This window comes from Gaeumannomyces tritici (genome assembly GCF_000145635.1).
Source record: "Gaeumannomyces tritici R3-111a-1 unplaced genomic scaffold supercont2.4, whole genome shotgun sequence".
Classification (NCBI taxonomy): Eukaryota; Fungi; Ascomycota; class Sordariomycetes; order Magnaporthales; family Magnaporthaceae; genus Gaeumannomyces; species Gaeumannomyces tritici.
This window is the reverse complement of record NW_008804548.1, coordinates 736,345-750,769: the sequence shown is the minus strand read 5'-3', so window position 1 is coordinate 750,769 and position 14,425 is coordinate 736,345. Positions and strand designations below refer to the sequence as shown.

The window sequence follows — 14,425 nt, the reverse complement described above, 5'->3', positions numbered from 1 at the left end:
GCGGCTCCATCATCCAATTCACATCCCAGTCTTCGTGGCGCAATTGGCTAGCGCGTCTGACTGTTATACCACATCGTGGATGGCAAGTCATCAGGAGGTTCCTGGTTCGAGCCCAGGCGAGGACGCGACATTACCTTTTGCTGCAGGAAGCATCTTTTTGTTGCCGGTTTCGCGAATATTGCGGTTCGAACTCATTGAACATGCCGGGGTTGCCGACTTTCATTTTCACTCACCTGCATGCACTCTGCTGTGGTGTTTGCTCGTGGCCTCTCCTTGGACCATGCTTGCAGGTTTTCTGTTTGTATGTACTGCGCAGGCAGCTGCTGGAAATATCTACAGTGAAAATGCTCTGGGATCTTGCTGCTAGAACTTGGTACCCGTCTCGTCTCCCGCTTTACTCCCTATAGCCCTACGCCGACTCGTCGTCGGTTCCCGGTCCCGCCCACCCAGACCGCTCTTTACACGCATTGATGGTCTACTCTTTTTGTCAGTATGCTATCACTGAGCAGTGGGAAGCCTGAGCAACTTACACCATTCGTTGAGGGCCGAGCAAGTACTGCCAATACAAGACGTGGGGCCAGAGTAGTTGTCTGGCGCGGGGAGAGGACATGTCAGCGAAACTGGGCACAAGCGTAAAGAAGGGCCTATGAAGAGGACAGAAAACCCGCAAAAACTTACTTCCGCCGCACTGCCCAAACTTCGTCTGCCCCGGTTGGCTGGGCGGGCTTGTAGTGGTGGTTGGAGGAGCCGTGGTGGGGACCGAAGTCGTCGTTGCCGGCGCCGTCGGCCGGGCAGAGGTGCTGCCGGGCGAGGTGCCCGAGCTGCCGCCGCCGCCGCCGCCGCCGCCGGTGCCAATGGCGGTGGTGATAGAGCCCGTCTCGATGTAGACGCCCGAGAAGTAAAAGTCCTCGACGGCGTCCGGGTAGCCGCTGCGGGGCAGCTCCAGTACGCCCAGGTGCCAGTCGGCGCCGTTGCTGGACGTGCTGACCGAGACGGGGGCCACGGTGCGCGTCAAGGGATCGGCGCCCGTCGAGTGCCAGAAGCCGACGGTGCCGGCGCCAAAGTCGATCTCGTAGGCGACGTTGTGCCACACGCCGGCGGCCCAGTCGACGCTCCACTTGGTCTGCTGGTTGACCATCCAGCGCAGGGCCGGGTCGCTCGTCCCCGGCGCGCCGCTCAGCCAGCCCGACTTGAGCTCGGTGAAGTGGCTCTCGAAGAAGGCGATCTGGTGCTCGCGCGTCGTGGCTGGCGGGTTGACGTCGGACCGCTTGATGCTGAAGTGGTAGTAGACCTTGCCCTTGTTGATGGCCGCCGTCGTCTGCGGGATCAGCTCGATCCGGCGCATGTTCTGCCCGTTCCAGTACGCCGTCGAGTCGAGCGTGAACTTGGCGCCCTGCCGCGACGCCGCGTCGGCCGGGTTCTTGTAGCTCGGCGACAGGTTGATGTAGCTGGCCACGGGCGAGCTGCCGTGGATGTAGTACTGGTACGGCCCGACCTGGCTGCCCCACGACCACTTGTTGAGATCCGTCGACGACGTCAGGTCGTTGAACCGCCCGTCCCAGATGACCGTCCCGGCCGCTACGGCGCTGGCCATGTAGGCGGTCCCGGCCAGGACATTGGCTACTGAGAACCGCATCCTGGGATCAGGTATTCTGTAGGACCGGAAGGGGAGAGATTGCAAAAAAAAAACAAAAAAACAGACGAAAGTTCAAAACTAGCCTGGCGCAGTGGCCAAGTTCAGGAAATCACTTGGCATCTCCGGGAGTCCCTCCTTTTAAAAGCTTGTGATGCTTGTCTTGATCGGCGGCGGCCACACCATGGAAAAATCGCGCCGGAGCTGAAATCCGCCATACGTTCTGTTCTACTCCCCTACTGCGGCCCCCTACGACAGTCCCGGGCCGGCTGGGCCGTCCACCTCGGCGACAGCCCCAGAATGGAGCGAGACACCCAGACCCCAATTGCCTCGCCGGGCTCCCTTCGCAATTAATATTCGGCAGCCAGGGCCCCTTGACGGCAGAGGTGTCTCGCTCGCTTGGTTCCGCGGGCCAACGAGATCGCTCAGGCTCGCGCGCTTTTCCCCGCTGGGGAGCTTTGCCACTGTCACACGGTCTGAGGGTGGCTCGGAGTGCACCCTCCGAGAGTGGAGGCGGCCCGGGGAGCTGCAGCGGTCAATGCAGAGCACAGGGGTCAGGCTCGGATGCTGCCAGATGGAGGTGGTGCAGATCGGCTGACCAAAGGACATCGAGGGAGCACAGGAAAAGCCTTGAAATAACCTCCGGGTTGATGACCCAGTTGAACGACCAGAAGCATAGAGCTGGACCAAGCAGCGTAGCGAACGAGATAGACGAGAAACCTAGCCATCGTGCCTGCATCTTATGTACACACTAGGTACTCAACAAATCCTCAAGCCAATCATCTTCGTTCGCCTAAACGGATTGACTGTGCCACCCACTCGTTATCGCACCATTCACGTCCCCGCCACCACCACTCAGTTGCCGTTCCACACGGCCGGGCCGGGCATCACGTAGCGCGCCGGGTTGTTGGTCCACTTGTTGTAGGCGATGCCGGGGTCGCTGGTCTTGTACAGGCCCGGGATCTTGACGAGCGGCCCGGGCGTGCCGCCCCCGGGGCCCTCGACCTTGAGCTGCGCGCACTCCATGTAGAACTGGCCCTTGCCGACGTGCGACTCGTGGATGGCCAGGTGCTCGACCCGGACCAGGTACTCGCCGGGCGGGGTGCGGGCCGGGATCGTGAACTCGATCCGGTCCTTCTGCCACGTGCACCAGGCCCCGTCCTTGTTCGGCTGCCCGCTGCACAGGCCCGTCTCGTATGCCTTGAACCAGTCGCCCGACCCGTCGTAGCTGTTGACCGAGCCCGGCGCCTTGGACATGTAGACGAAGCCCGGGCCCGGGTGCTCGATGAACTCGTTGTACCACAGCTTGAAGCCGACCCGGTCGCCGGCCTTGACCGTGTACGTCTGGGCGGTGCCGGCGCGCGCGCCCGTGTTGCAGCGCAGGTCGGGCGAGTTGACGATGTTGCTGGCGAAGGACGGCATGTACGTGTTGCTGTTCTTGCGTATGTACGTGTAGTCACCGCCCTTGGCCTGCCCGTTGACAATCAGCTGGCTGAAGATGTAGTGCGCCTGCGCCGCGAGGGGCGCGAGCAGCAGGCTCAGGCTCACGGATGCCTTCATGGTGGGCAGAAGAGGAGTGTACTTGGCGAGGAAGAGGGCGGGGAGAAACGAAGGGAGTGAAGACCGCTTGCTGAGGCTGTGGTCTGGTGTCCAGTGGATCGATCCCCAACTTGCGAGCTGGGTGGACGCTTTTATAGAAGATCGCCCACCTGCAGAGCCTTGCCGCCTCACTTGCCATCGAAGTCGCAGTCCATCTGCCTTCTGATCCGTTCTCAGATCCGGACTTGGATTCCGAACATCCAGGGCAACGCCGTTGCTTCTTTCCCGTGGATATGGTGATGTCCCACCAATCATGGAAACAATTTATGGAAACAAAGTGCCGGGGAACGAGAATCCTTGGTGGAATACTTGATGGGATTCTAGGATGTCAAAGACATGCCAAGGAGTGTCGAATTTTTTCTTTTCCCCTCCCACTTCCGACCCTGCCATCAAGCAGCCATCCGTAGCGTTCCATCGTGGACGTCCAGCCTCCGCAAAAATCCCACGGCGGGCAGGTCGAGTGCCCCCGGCAGTATATGCCAGCCACTAAGATCTAGATGCACCGTACCGCGCATTTGGGTCTTACCACGGTAAACGCTTGGCTGGTTGTTTGGAACAATTCGCTACGCTTAACGCTATGGGATGCCGATGTGATTTTTCCATAACATTCCAATAATTCCACGCCGTCACTTCCATCACTGGGCACACAAGGAGCGCCGCAAAAAAGCAAAGAAAAAAAAAGAAGAAATCCGCAAACCCTCATGCTGAAACGGGCTGACTTGGCTTGGGCACAGATATGGGTGTCAATGCGAGACGCTGAAACCCTGTGACATCCCGTATTGGCATGTAGGCACCCAGCTGGGCGGTTTCACTTCCTCGGGACTCCAGTCCCTTGATCGCGCCGCCGACCAGGGTGCGGCGGAGGAAACCTGGTGCGGGGAAGATCGGCGCAATCACGGTGGGATGGCTTGCGCCTGGCTGAGTTTGAGCCGGAGCGTGACCCCTGGAATAAAACCGAACGCGGACCGACGGCTCCGGACTGCTGCGGCTGGCCGGCAGAGCACTATCGTGGGTGGTCAGGCGGCATTGCGAAGAGGCATCGGCGCTACAGCAACAGCACTTCTGCTCTGGATGGCTTGCTTTCTGTCTAGTCAGTGCATTCCCCCGGGGCAATCCCCCCGTACTTTTTGCTTGGCCTGATGTTGATATCACCCTGCCTGCAAGCCAAGGGCTCGGATTCGGACCGATTCTTTCATGAGTTGTGCCATTCCAGTACAGCCCAAGCTGTGGCAGTATTTCCACGGTCACCAACATCTAGCAGGCTGCCAGATCTCAAGTTAATCTCAAGCAAGTTGATCTCAAGCATCGGCTTCCCCCCAGATCTCCACGTAGATCAGCCCGATTGTAAGTGGGACTGGTGCTGTCGATCTTAACTGCTTTAAAACAGGGGGGGCAATCATTCTGTGGCTTCATGGGACTCGACTTTTTTTTAGAGCATTATCAAGCCGGCAGCAAAGGATGGTCTTTATACTCACTTTGGCCACTACACTTACTTTGTAATGCAAAATTTGATTAAGCTAGTTACAAACAGCTTGTATTTAAGGTTGTTCAAAACGCAAAAACCTGGCCGCCGCTTAGTTTATTACGGAGTTTTCTAGTTTGGCCATTAAGAAGATCCTATCGCCAGCTTAAAAAACACACAAATTTGCGTGATTTTTCCGGTTTGGGTGCTAAGCAGGTACTGCGTAGCTAAACTTATGCAAGCGATGTGGTTGGGCATTACGAACATAACGCCAGCCAGCTATCAAACATTTCATATCAAGCGGCCTTTCTTAAAAGTTGTGGGCGGCTTTTTAAATGCACATTTCAAATCGCCATTACCGAGCTTTGTAAGTAGTACGAATATAAAAGCAAACCCGGGCCCGTTTGTAATAAAAGGACTGCGGGCCGGAGGATAGTACCTGGGAGCTATAACGGACAATCGATGCAAGATAGGGTCTATGTAGGCTTATTTAAAGCTTTAAAGAAAAATGTATACGGGTACACGGCCGTGGGCCTTGTGCCCTCCTTATATACAATGATACCACTCTCTTGTAGGCGTGGTACCCACTACCGCACCCCTGTTGATGCCGGCGAGTGCTCGGCAAGCATCTGCCGGGCACTGCACCGGTGCGGAGCACCGAGTGCCCATACAAATCTTCCGTACTAAGGCCTAGAACAGTGTACCGGCCCTGGGTGATAACCTCCTTTGTAACAGGAGCCATGAGCATTCTGTGGAAACCGCAAAAGTCGAAGTCCTGCATTAATGCGAAACTGGCTATTAAGCACTCAGCTTTTGCTATTTGGTACCTAAGCTAAACTATATGGAGTGATGTACAGTGACGACATTCGTGAATTCGATTTTTTATGGACATTTTACTTGTGCAATTGAATGCACTCGTTTGGTATGCGCTACAGCGTTTACAACACCTACAGCGCCTGCACCACTTGTGCTGCAGCGATTACGCCACTTGGGCTACAGCGCCTGCACTTCTACAGCGCTTTATAGCGTTTATACTATAAAAGCACTTGTATTATGAAAGCATTTGCATTCTAACGTTTCGAGCTTTCTTTTTCCTGCCCGTTGCCAGAATTTTCTAATGCGCGCGCGCGAAATTCGCGGGGATTTGGGTAAAGTGCCAAACCCGTGTGTGCTTGCACGATTGGTGTGCCGTTTCCGGTTTAGCTTGGCGCCAAATAGCAAAAGCTGGGTGCCAAGTAGTTAGCCCTATTGATGCCCAACGAGTCCTAGTGATGGATGCCTAAGAGTGAGGCTCCGTAACTTGTGCCCCGCATGTGATCTCTCGGAGCCTGTATAAAAGGGCGTTTTGACCCACAGCCACTCGAGAAGACTCTGCTGCTTTAGTCACCAGCTGAGCTGCCAGGGAGAACATCACACTGGGGGCCTACCAAATCCTCCAGATCGCTAAAATCTCCAAACTATCTACCTCAAACATAACCGACTTCTTCAAGATGAATTCTACATATAGCTACACACCTCTTTCCAGCTCACGCCACACCCGTGTCTTGTTCTTGGAACCGTCACCGGACATTGTCGCACCACTTTGCTGCAGGATCTCCGAAATCTCTCTTGATACTCTCCCCGAAAATGGAAGTGCAAGCTACAACGCGCTGTCCTACAGCTGGGATGCCCAATCGCCGTCCAGCGAAGTTTTGTGCGATGGCGGCGTCCTGCTGGTGACGCCGAACTGCGAGGCCGCTATGCGTCGGTTGCGAAACGACTCTGGGACGACTGAACTATGGATCGACAGCATTTGTATCAATCAGAATGCCGAAGCCGTCGAAGAAAGGAACGACCAGGTCGCCCTAATGGGAGAGATTTACAAAAGGGCGAGTAAGATGACGATTTGGCTTGGGGACGACGATACGAAGTTTAGGCCGCTCATCGAGCGATTGCGGCCGATACTACAGCGGATTCACTCGTTCTCTGACTCCTATCGCCTTGCCGACACCGAGAGAATGAAGAATTGGGACAATGTAGGCCTTGCGAAATTAATATTGCAGGAATTCAAGCTTAATGGTGTGTTAACTGGTGTTCCGCTGAGAGCATTTTTACATAAAAACCTCCCCGAAGTTGGTGCTGACAAGCGTAATATAGGCACCCACAGACCGGGTGATAATCCATTCGCCGCGCTCTTCGAATCATCCTGGTTTACCAGAATGTGGGTTGTCCAGGAAGCTACAATGTCACCAATCCTGCGCACCACAGTCCTTTGTGGCAAGACGGCAATCCCGTGGGTTTCAATATACTACTTCAGTACGGCTATTCACCATTCGAAAGAGTGGGCGGTTGACTGGGAGTGGTGGACAGGGGCTATGCTTTTGCAGAGAGCCCTGATGGAAGCCAAGTCCAATATAAATACGGCAGTTGGGTCAAGTCGAAATGGGGAAGACACCACCCCTTACGGGATGAGCTTTATGCTGGGATGCGCCCGAGAAAAGCAATCGAGTGACCCAAAGGACAAGATATTCGCCTTGGTCGGAGTCTTCCAGGAAATAGGCATGGCCCTACCTGCACCTGATTACAAGAAACCTCTTGCAACCGTTTACACAGAGGCCACCGCGGCTTGCATTGCTCACGACAAGAACTTGCGTGTCCTCTACCACGTTCCGTCTCACCAACGGCGTAAGGATCTTCCCTCCTGGGTCCCGGATTGGAGCACCTCTGGGTACGGCGGCTATGGGGCTGAGCAGGGTCTGAGATTCCCAAAATGTTATTACTTTCCCTCGGCCGGCGGGGCGGGGCCATCCCACTGGCGTTTTTCCAGTATTGCGAGTCCCAGCCTGTCCGCTCGGGGAAAGATAGTCGGTTCGATCAGCGAGCTAGGGAGGAGGTTGCTTGTGGGAAACCCCGAGGCTTTCGAAGCGGGCGGGCTTCCAAGCACGCACGAGGAGAGAATGTCGATGATGAGTCAACTCTACAGGCGTTGCTGTCACGGAATGTTGGTTTTCCAAGACTGGCTCAAGCTGGCTCAAAAGCCTAGCTGCACTGCGACACGACAGCTCGATCAGCCAGCAAGAGAAGCCAGGAGAAAGGCACTTCGACAGACGCTATTCCTCGAGGACCCGAACTTACTTGACAACTACGGAACTCAAAATGCATATGACCGCTGGTGCGACATTCTTTCCACATCGATATGGTCATCAGGCATAAAGGCAGTGATGAAAAAGCCAGTCTTACATTGCCATGTGTTGGCAATGCTGAAAAATATGCATAGACGTCTCTTCCTCACACAAGGCGGCTTAATGGGAACTGCCCACGAATCTGGCCTCGTCACCCTGAAGCTCGGAGACAAGATCGTCGTCATCGACGGCTTGGAGGTGCCATTTCTGCTGAGGCCGTTGGCGGGAGGAGGATACAAGGTAGTAACGCATGCGTATGTGCACGGCATAATGCATGGGGAGAGCTATGCGGAAGGGGCGCAGGAGAGCGAAGAGATCGAGCTTGTGTGAACAGTGTGGTGGTTTTGGTCATCAGATTTGGCATTTAAGGTTCTATTGGTGAACAAAGATCAAGAGGTGGAATGGCTAGAGAAATACATGGGTTAAGATCATTTCTCGTCGATGTGTGATGAGAACCGAAGGACAGATAAGTCGATAAGCTGCTCGCAGGCCAGGTGGCACTTCAGTGGCATGCGTACTTACCAGGCACCTCCAACCTGCCTATAACCGCCGGTGAAGACTGCATGCGGGAGAAGAAGCAAAGGGGTCAGTGAGTCCGTTGTCCACCCTTACTCCCGTCGCGGCGGGTCCATCAGATTGTTCAGATCAGCCTCGTGAGGGTTGCCGGGCAGCGTACCAGCGATCTTCCAGCCAGTGCGGAGCTTGAAAGTGCTTTCTGCCAAGTGCACCGCGTCAGCATAGTTGTCGGCCGTCAGGGATGGTCGCGAGTTGCGGTCAGCAAGATCACGCGCCACCTCTCGGAAGTCGGCAAACAGCGCGTCGCCCCCCTCGGCGAACACGATGGCCTGCGCCAGGTGCTGCAGGGCGACGATGGCGTCGCTCAGCGCGCGGCCCATGTCGTTCCAGCCGCGCATGCCGGGGCGGGTCGGGGCCCGCGCGGCGGCGGAGACGACCCTGTCGAGGTGGACGCGAATCTGCTGCCAGTACTGCCGCTCGCTGCGCTGCGAGTTGCTGTGCGGCACTTCGAAGATGCTGCCCCGGCAGACCCTAGTGATGCTGTCCCGGAGCGCGTCATACCGGGGCTTTGTCCCGGACGACGCGCGGAGGATCTGGCCCTCACAAAAGTCGCCCAGGAGAAAGCCCGGGTCCCCGCGCATCGGGTAGTCGATGAACACGTTGGCCGAGCACTCGTCCCGGTGCGTGATCGCAAACTCACGATGCTCCATGTGCATCGCGTAGACCGCCTCGAGCATCTGGGAGAGCAGCCGAGCGCCGAAGTAGGCGGGAAAGGGGGCGTCCGACTCACGGAGAGCGAGGCAGAGGGACCCGAGGGTTCCGACGGAATAAAAGTTCCAGAGCGTGGAGCTCAGGTCTCCATGTGCCAGCAGATTCCCGACGTTCCGGGAGCCGGTGAAGTCGAACATCAGCCTGGCGATGTTGGGGCATTCGTACGGGCTGTCAAGCTGTGCCGTCTGGAACACTGGGACGTTGCGTGCTTCCACCCGCAGGGGCGAGTCGGCCTGCCCCGTCTCCTGCTTGGCAAACTTGAGGACAAAATCGCCCTCGCCGATGCGGTGCCCCAGGGCGTTGCGCAAGGGGGCCACCCGCAGAGCCACGTGAAATCGACCTTCGCCCACCTTGGCGAGTACCTGGAAGTACTGCCGGGGGTTCCCGAAGTGGACAACGACAACCAGCGGTCCAGTCATGATGATGGGATGGCAGGAGCGTAGAGAGAGTTATCAGGGGCGTAGAGCGTGGCGCTAGAGGGGTGTCAGTTGCTTTCGGTGGGTGCGGTTGCAAGGAAAGTTGGATGGTGGTGATAGTTTCAAGTCGGCAATTAGTGATGCAGTACTCGGAGTTTTATACTAGAGAGCCACTTGGCGGTGATGCTGAAGAACAAAGCCATGACAGGGTAATAGAAGATACGACTGTAATGTAGTCGGAAAACAATTCTTTGTGGTGGAGAGTACAGCAGGCTCATGAAGGGGCAGGCTCTCTTTGTGGCGATGGCCCGAGTATCCCTCGTCATACTGAACAAAGGAGTGCTTGGCCGAATCAAGCGCTTTGGAGGAAACGCAGCGAGCGTTGCGACTGTAAGGCATCCGTGTAATCACCGTTACCGAAAACGGGGTATCAGGCGTGTCGATTGCGAGGAGACGTAGAAGATGGACGAATTATCGTGGGCTCATAAGGTAGATACAAAAAAAAAACACGCACCGCCACCATTCCTCCTTTTGACCCCTGTTACGACGTATGCCGTCCTGTCCGTTCCCAACGCCCGTGAGGTGCCGTGCGTGTTGATGCCTCACAGGCAGCGACACCACTGCTCCGTAGGTAAATACCGTGTAAAAGAAGAAAAGAAAAAGCGAGACCTGATGGGAGAAGGAACTAATATAGAATGCGCGTCGTGGTTGGAAATATGTTGCTTGCATCTGGGCGGTGTGACCTGCGCCGGCGGACTGCTAGTGGGAGACGGACCAAAACGGCGGCAACGATTGAGCCAATCCAAGTCAAAAGCTCCAGCGAGGCCTTGGCGCTGGTCACTCAGTAATCGTGATGGCTGCTGCTCCGCCTGCGGCTGTGGTGGCGTTTCTCGCCGTAGTAGACCCTCGTGGGCTCGACGACGTGCGGCATCTGGGCGGTGGTGGTGGAGGTGACGCGCACGGCGCTCCTGCTCCTGCTGCCGCGGCCGCGCGAGTGCGAGTGATGGTGATGGTGGTGGCCGCCGTGATGGCTGTGGCGGCTGTGTTGGCGGCTCCGGCTGCGGTGCGTGTAGCCGTCGGCGGCGACGCCGACGCCGTGGATCTCCTGGGCGTAGTAGGACTGGCTCCGGGGCCGGCGGCCCTTCTCCTCCTCGTAAGTCTGGCTCGTCTGCTTGATGAGGGCGCACCGGAAGATCCAGCACAGCAGCAGGAAGCCGACGACGGAGCCGATGACGATACCGGCGATGGCGCCGCCGCTGAGCGTGCTGCCGCTCGTCGTCGTGACAACGTCGCCGCCGAGGGGGATGATGGTCACGGTCCCCTGCTGCTGGCGCGGCAGCAGCAGCACGCGGGTCGCGCCGTCGGGCGCGGTGCGGGTGGCGAGTTGAGGGTCTGCGACTGGGGCCATGATGGGTGGTGGGCTGTGTTGTCTGGTGTTACTGCCGATCAGAGGCTCGTGCTTGGGGTTTCTGGGTCGGTATTGGCCAACGCACGGGACGCAGGACTGGCCGGCTCGAGGTAAAAGCAACAACGCACGATGGCAAACATAAACGCTTGCTCGACGGGGCGTTGCTTTGCCCGACAAAAAAATCCTCGCAGAAGAACGCTACCGGATTAGAGCAGTCACCAGGCGCACCAGGCTCAGCGCCGGGTGACCGCCTGGTTTTAATTGCTCACTGAGACATTCATCCATGATGGCGACTCGCGACACGCAGCAGTGGTCGGGGAGGCTGGTGCGGGCGTAGAAAAACTTGGAAGCAGCATGACGTTATTGTTCTTGTCGGGGCTTGTCCCCCGCCCTCTCAGCACGCTCCGGCGGGCAGGCCTGTCGAATGGTCGAATGGGGATGGAGAAACCAAGGCTTGTCTTGCTCGACATCTCGATGGGAGACCCACACCTTCGCGTTTCCTTGGTGGTGATGGTGCTAGCAAGGGGCTAGCGTGCCGTTCGATGCAAGGCTCCACCCCATGCCCGTCGTCCCCAGCCTGCCAGATCCTTCCACGTGCCGTCCTTACCATCGCCAACCCTGCCTGGCAGTACGATAGAATGGGTGGCTAAGAAGCCACGGAGGTCCGGCAGATGTGATTTGTGTGGTTGGCGTTTTTTTCTTTCGTTCTGATTTCTATGCTCTGGCCGCCTGTCCATTGCACCAGGTCATGCCCATTTTCGTTCCGTTGCTTCATCGCAACATCTCGATCTGTGGATCGCCCATCATGTCCCGCACCCAAGCCTGCCCCTGCAGACTTGAGCCATCCACGAGCGGATCCGTCACCAATCAGTGACAAGCGTGTGTGGTTTAAGGGTAAAATCCATCGTTGCCATCGATGGGCTCCCGGTTCGAGTCCGGGCACACGCATCTCAACTAAAACCATCCATCCTCGGGATTGGTGGTCCAACCCTTTTTGTGATTTTTATCTCGACTTCACGCCATCCATCCTCTGGAGAAAGGCCGCTTTGGGCACCTTAGCTGTTGCTTCAAACTTCTGACATCCAGAATCGGGCGAATTAGAGTGTCTGGGTTTACGAGCCTCGAGCTACCCACTTTAGGCAGCCGCTATAATCCCTATTCCTCCACCTACGCGCCTTCAGCCGCAGCCCTCATTTCGACGGCCCGCCCCTGCTGAGGATGCGCTTGGGCTGTGGCCGTTTTCGTTTGTTTGATGGTATTCATGCTTTCGTGTCTTTTTATTCTTCATCTTGCTCCTCGCCCAACATGTAGCCTGGTGGCCTTTCCCTCGGGGCAATGATCTCGGTCTATTGTTTAATTTTATCGATTTATCACTTGCTGCCGCCATGGCAAAGAACCCGAGCAAAGCCACCGTCGAGGGCGACGAAGATCGCGGGTACGATTTGGACTGGCCCTCGTCGCAAAGGTGGAATCCCCACTACCGCGTGCCGCGCAACTCGACCGAACGGAGCGCCAAAGCCCCACGGATTCAGGGGGTCGCTGGTGCTAGTCCTGCCGACAGACATGATGACGGCGCGGCCGACGGCACCCAGGACAGCGGGGACGAGTACGGCGGCGTGCCCAGCCTGGACCACTGGCTCGAGACAGTGGCCGAGCTCTACATGAACCAGCTCGACAACCGCGCCCGCTGGGACCCGCGCTGGCTCAACATCACCCGCCGCGAGCGCTTCCAGGGCCTCGAGAGCGCTCGCGTCACCATTGTCGACTACCTGGAGCACACTGTCCTCCGCGATACCTTTACCGCCGCTGCCGACGGTCACGGCCCCCGCGGCCGGAGCGGGAGCAGCAGCGAAAGGCGCCGCCTTGCCGCGGCACTGAATGCCCGGCCCCCGGACAGCACGCTGCGCGTGGTGGTGGTAACGGACCTAAGCCGCTTCCTCATGGGTGCGCTAGGCCAGCTGTTCGAGGTCGACCCAGAGTTCTGGTTCGAGCACCTGGTCAACTCGGGATATCGCGCCAGCGACGCCAACCTCAAGGTCAAGAACGGCGTCTGGATGAACTGGGCCCAGCGCGAGACCCGCTTCCGCCACCGCGCCCTCCCGGGGCCCGGCCAGCCGACGGAGTGGAACGTCGAGCGCCGGCGCCGGCGCCGCGACCTCCAGCGGCAGCGGCAGCTCCCCGCGGCCAGCTGGGCACACATGCGCTGGGGCCGGCTGGGGCTGCTCAACTACCTCGGCCGCGAGGGCTTCCACGAGCAGGAGATCGAGATGCGCATCGGCGGCGACGGGCGCCTGGTCATGGAGCGCGACGTGGCGCTCGACAAGTTCGGCCTCACCATGAGGCCCACGCTCAGGGACCGGGCCGTCGCCCTGTCGGCTCACGGCGGCAAGTCCAAGTCGGCGGGCGACGAGTTCTTGGGCCCCTTTGGCGGGCCCAGCGAGCCGCCCGAGCTGGACGCCGGCGGGAAGGAGGGCTCAGCCCGTGTCAAGGCATCCAACGTCTACAGGCCGTACAGCACTTTCAGCAGTCTTCCGAGAAGCCGCAAGCAATGGCTGAACCGTGACTTGCGCGTCATGGCCCCCGAAGGCGCCAGCATCTGGTCTGGTGCCGATGCCGAGGGCAGGCAGACGGTCCTGGTGTTGCTCGACCCTCCACGGGCGATGCGCAACATCAAGACTAACGAGCTCACGCCGTCGCTCACCTTCATGCCCCGGCCGATGGAGATGGAGACCTACACGGACGAGGAGGCGTGGCGCGTGGCAGATCCCAACGAGACCTATCTCGATCCCCCGCCTTTACCCCTAACAAAGGACGAGCGCAAGGCCGAGCGGGATGCGGCGAGGCGGGCGCGTGTGCAGAAAAGAGAAAGAAGGAAGGCGCTGGAGAAAGAGGCAAAGAAGAAGGCGGCACAAAGACCGTCCCAGCCGGCCGGAGATAAGACCGGCCCCGTTGTTGTGGCCATGGAAGAGGGTGGCCCGGGCGGCGACGACGCCGAAAACTACGATGACAACAAATCCGTAACCTCGCATCACAGCGAAAGCAGCTTTGCCGAAGACGACTACCGAGAGGCGCACCGCAACAGGTACAAGCACGCAAAGTGGTACGCGCGCGACCGCGACTTTGCGCGCAAGTACGCGCTGTCGACGGACGAGCTGGTGCTGCGGTACCTCACGGGTCTAGAAGGGGGCGTCGGTCCCGACGGGGGGCCGCCGCGAGCAGCCGCTGCCTCCCGCGCCGCGGCCACGCTGGCCCAGATCTCGCTCGACGACCTCTGGCGGCTGGCCGCCGAGATGCGGCTGACGCTGGACCACGCTGACGCCGACATGGCCACGGACCTGCACATACACCTGGTCGAGGTCGTCGGCATCACCATGCAGAAGGACCTGTCGTGGGCGCGCGACGCGGCGCGCGAGCTGCGCGACCACGCGGCCCAGCTGGCGCGGTCCTTTGCGGCGCTGT

General features: G+C 58.4%; 7 protein-coding genes and 2 non-coding genes across 10 annotated transcripts; 5 read left to right on the top strand and 4 right to left on the bottom strand.

Moving 5' to 3' along the window:
* Positions 1–28: 28 nt before the first annotated feature.
* GGTG_20155 lies at positions 29–125 on the top strand. The gene has a single exon. It is a non-coding gene; the product is annotated as a tRNA-Asn (tRNA).
* Positions 126–183: 58 nt separating this feature from the next.
* Positions 184–1,856, bottom strand: GGTG_07663 (hypothetical protein). Its single transcript, XM_009225488.1, has 3 exons — positions 679–1,856; positions 531–590; positions 184–475 (listed from the first exon to the last, which is right to left on the bottom strand). The coding sequence occupies exons 1-3, from the start codon at positions 1,634–1,636 to the stop codon at positions 459–461; spliced, it is 1,035 nt and encodes a 344-aa protein (XP_009223752.1). The 5' UTR covers positions 1,637–1,856; the 3' UTR covers positions 184–458.
* A 632-nt stretch (positions 1,857–2,488) lies between these two features.
* Positions 2,489–3,193, bottom strand: GGTG_07662 (cellulose-growth-specific protein; the record flags this gene model as incomplete). The annotated part of the gene is made up of 1 exon (XM_009225487.1): positions 2,489–3,193. One exon carries the CDS (start codon positions 3,191–3,193, stop codon positions 2,489–2,491), a length of 705 nt encoding a protein of 234 aa, XP_009223751.1.
* Positions 3,194–4,371: 1,178 nt separating this feature from the next.
* On the top strand, positions 4,372–5,381 carry GGTG_07661 (hypothetical protein; the record flags this gene model as incomplete). Its single annotated transcript, XM_009225486.1, has 3 exons — positions 4,372–4,576; positions 4,970–5,061; positions 5,199–5,381. The coding sequence occupies 3 exons, from the start codon at positions 4,372–4,374 to the stop codon at positions 5,379–5,381; spliced, it is 480 nt and encodes a 159-aa protein (XP_009223750.1).
* Positions 5,382–6,091: 710 nt separating this feature from the next.
* GGTG_07660 lies at positions 6,092–8,329 on the top strand (the record flags this gene model as incomplete). Of its 2 annotated transcripts, XM_009225485.1 has the most annotated exons (2): positions 6,092–6,752; positions 6,831–8,329. In XM_009225485.1, the coding sequence occupies 2 exons, from the start codon at positions 6,185–6,187 to the stop codon at positions 8,183–8,185; spliced, it is 1,923 nt and encodes a 640-aa protein (XP_009223749.1). The 2 variants fall into 2 exon arrangements, with proteins under 2 accessions (XP_009223749.1, XP_009223748.1); XM_009225484.1 differs by having other exon boundaries at positions 6,185–8,185.
* A 48-nt stretch (positions 8,330–8,377) lies between these two features.
* On the bottom strand, positions 8,378–9,561 carry GGTG_07659 (hypothetical protein; the record flags this gene model as incomplete). The annotated part of the gene is made up of 1 exon (XM_009225483.1): positions 8,378–9,561. One exon carries the CDS (start codon positions 9,559–9,561, stop codon positions 8,464–8,466), a length of 1,098 nt encoding a protein of 365 aa, XP_009223747.1. The 3' UTR covers positions 8,378–8,463.
* Positions 9,562–9,922: 361 nt separating this feature from the next.
* Positions 9,923–11,311, bottom strand: GGTG_07658 (hypothetical protein). The gene has a single exon (XM_009225482.1). It carries the CDS (start codon positions 10,964–10,966, stop codon positions 10,400–10,402), a length of 567 nt encoding a protein of 188 aa, XP_009223746.1. The 5' UTR covers positions 10,967–11,311; the 3' UTR covers positions 9,923–10,399.
* Positions 11,312–11,843: 532 nt separating this feature from the next.
* Positions 11,844–11,914, top strand: GGTG_20154. Its single transcript has one exon. It is a non-coding gene; the product is annotated as a tRNA-Gly (tRNA).
* A 437-nt stretch (positions 11,915–12,351) lies between these two features.
* GGTG_07657 (hypothetical protein) lies at positions 12,352–14,282 on the top strand (the record flags this gene model as incomplete). Its single annotated transcript, XM_009225481.1, has 2 exons — positions 12,352–14,096; positions 14,147–14,282. 2 exons carry the CDS (start codon positions 12,352–12,354, stop codon positions 14,280–14,282), a joined length of 1,881 nt encoding a protein of 626 aa, XP_009223745.1.
* Between the last annotated feature and the right edge of the window lie 143 nt (positions 14,283–14,425).

Excerpts from the sequence above, each read along its gene's own strand:
- GGTG_07663 (XM_009225488.1), bottom strand. The coding sequence starts at position 1,636 with ATGCGGTTCTCAGTAGCCAATGTCCTGGCCGGGACCGCCTACATGGCC. Across the intron at positions 591-678 it reads GTTTGGGCAGTGCGGCGGAA|ACAACTACTCTGGCCCCACG; the intron begins GTAAGTTTTTGC and ends TCCCCGCGCCAG.
- GGTG_07658 (XM_009225482.1), bottom strand. The coding sequence starts at position 10,966 with ATGGCCCCAGTCGCAGACCCTCAACTCGCCACCCGCACCGCGCCCGAC.